This window comes from Oncorhynchus kisutch, linkage group LG15, assembly GCF_002021735.2.
Source record: "Oncorhynchus kisutch isolate 150728-3 linkage group LG15, Okis_V2, whole genome shotgun sequence".
In the NCBI taxonomy this organism is placed as follows: Eukaryota; Metazoa; Chordata; class Actinopteri; order Salmoniformes; family Salmonidae; genus Oncorhynchus; species Oncorhynchus kisutch.
This window is the reverse complement of record NC_034188.2, coordinates 9,377,810-9,379,450: the sequence shown is the minus strand read 5'-3', so window position 1 is coordinate 9,379,450 and position 1,641 is coordinate 9,377,810. Positions and strand designations below refer to the sequence as shown.

At 40.6% G+C, this 1,641-nt stretch overlaps 1 protein-coding gene across 1 annotated transcript in view; it reads right to left on the bottom strand.

The window, feature by feature from the left end:
• Positions 1 to 481: 481 nt before the first annotated feature.
• The window catches only part of LOC109878039 (glycine receptor subunit alphaZ1-like), a 90,985-nt gene continuing 89,825 nt past the window's right edge, over positions 482 to 1,641 (bottom strand). The window contains exon 11 of the mRNA XM_031789593.1: positions 482 to 835. Within this exon, the coding sequence (XP_031645453.1) occupies positions 542 to 835 (294 nt within the window). The 3' untranslated portion in view covers positions 482 to 541. The remainder of the gene's footprint in view (positions 836 to 1,641) is intronic.

Genomic DNA, 1,641 nt, shown 5'->3' with positions numbered 1-1,641 from the left:
CACTAAATCATCTTAGAACAATCTTAGAATCCTTTTAAAAATCCATCCCTCGTGTTCCATCCAGACACCTTTCGAAGAAATAACCGTTTTTACATGTATGATAGATATATACTATATTACAGTGCTGTATGTTTCACCAAATTCTCCTTCTTTATAATGCAGTATTTGTCTTCTTCGAGTTGCGAAAAAAACCGAACACCTCTTAGAAGAGAATCTCTCGCTCTTTCTTTTTTTTTTTAATTCTCAGTTATCATAAATTCCAAAGCTCTTGAATGTATCGGTAAAAGTCGTAATATTTACTGATTTATCGTTTGGTAAATATATTGCCACATTCATATATCATGCATTTTACTGCATTGCTATTGCACTGGTCCGGATTATTAGGGAGAAAAGGGGGAGGGAAAGAAAAGAAAAGAACAAATATTGATAAATAACCTTTGCCAAGGCGATAGCCACCAAAAGCAAGTGAGCAAGTGAAGAGCGAGGAGTATTGGGTTTGGGAGCAGGATGGTGTGGTATTGAACTCTCTCTCTTCCCTTGCTTACGTCATCTGGTGTACATCCGTGCTTCGGATGATCTTGTATACGAGCCAGTAGAAAATATTAAAAATGAGGAAGACTAGCGGGAAAGCCACGCGAGAGACCGTGTCGATCCTCTTCGCGCGGCCGATGAAGAGCTTGCGCATCTCTTCCACCGTTTTCTCCTGAGGGCCGGCAGTGGCGGTCGGGGCGTTGTTGTTGTTCCCTTTGATGGCCATGCCGTCTTTGGCCTGCAGGCAGGCAGGGCCCATGCCATAGGCGGTGAAGCTGAACCGGCCCTCACCGCCCTCATCCTCCTGTAACACAGCCAAATATTCATTCTGTTAGGAATTTAAAAACCCATGACACATTTGATATCCATGCATGCTCTCTCTTTGTATACAGTATCACTTGAAGGCCCACCCCTTAAGTTGTAATAACATAACTTTGATAATCATAGTGGGCCTTTAAGGAAAAGGCTCTTAACCGACTTAAATCATAGTGGGCCTTCAAGGAAAAAGCTCTTAACAGACTTAAATCATAGTGGGCCTTCAAGGAAAAAGCTCTTAACAGACTTAAATCATAGTGGGCCTTCAAGGAAAAAGCTCTTAACAGACTTAAATCATAGTGGGCCTTCAAGGAAAAGGCTCTGAACAGACTTCGTAATTTGAAATCACATATAATGGTTGTAAAAATCACAGTGGGCCTTCATGGAAAAGGCTCTGAACAGACTTAAATCATAGTGGGCCTTCAAGGAAAAGGCTCTGAACAGACTTCGTAATTTGAAATCACATATAATGGTTGTAAAAATCACAGTGGGCCTTCATGGAAAAGGCTCTGAACAGACTTAAATCATAGTGGGCCTTCAAGGAAAAAGCTCTTAACAGACTTAAATCATAGTGGGCCTTCAAGGAAAAAGCTCTTAACAGACTTAAATCATAGTGGGCCTTTAAGGAAAAGGCTCTGAACAGACTTCGTAATTTGAAATCACATATAATGGTTGTAAAAATCACAGTGGGCCTTTAAGTAAAGCAGAGACATATTAATGAACATAACGAGGCACATCATGTTGAGCATTAAATGTCAAAGTCCAACATGATTCACAGCATACTATCTCATTAAG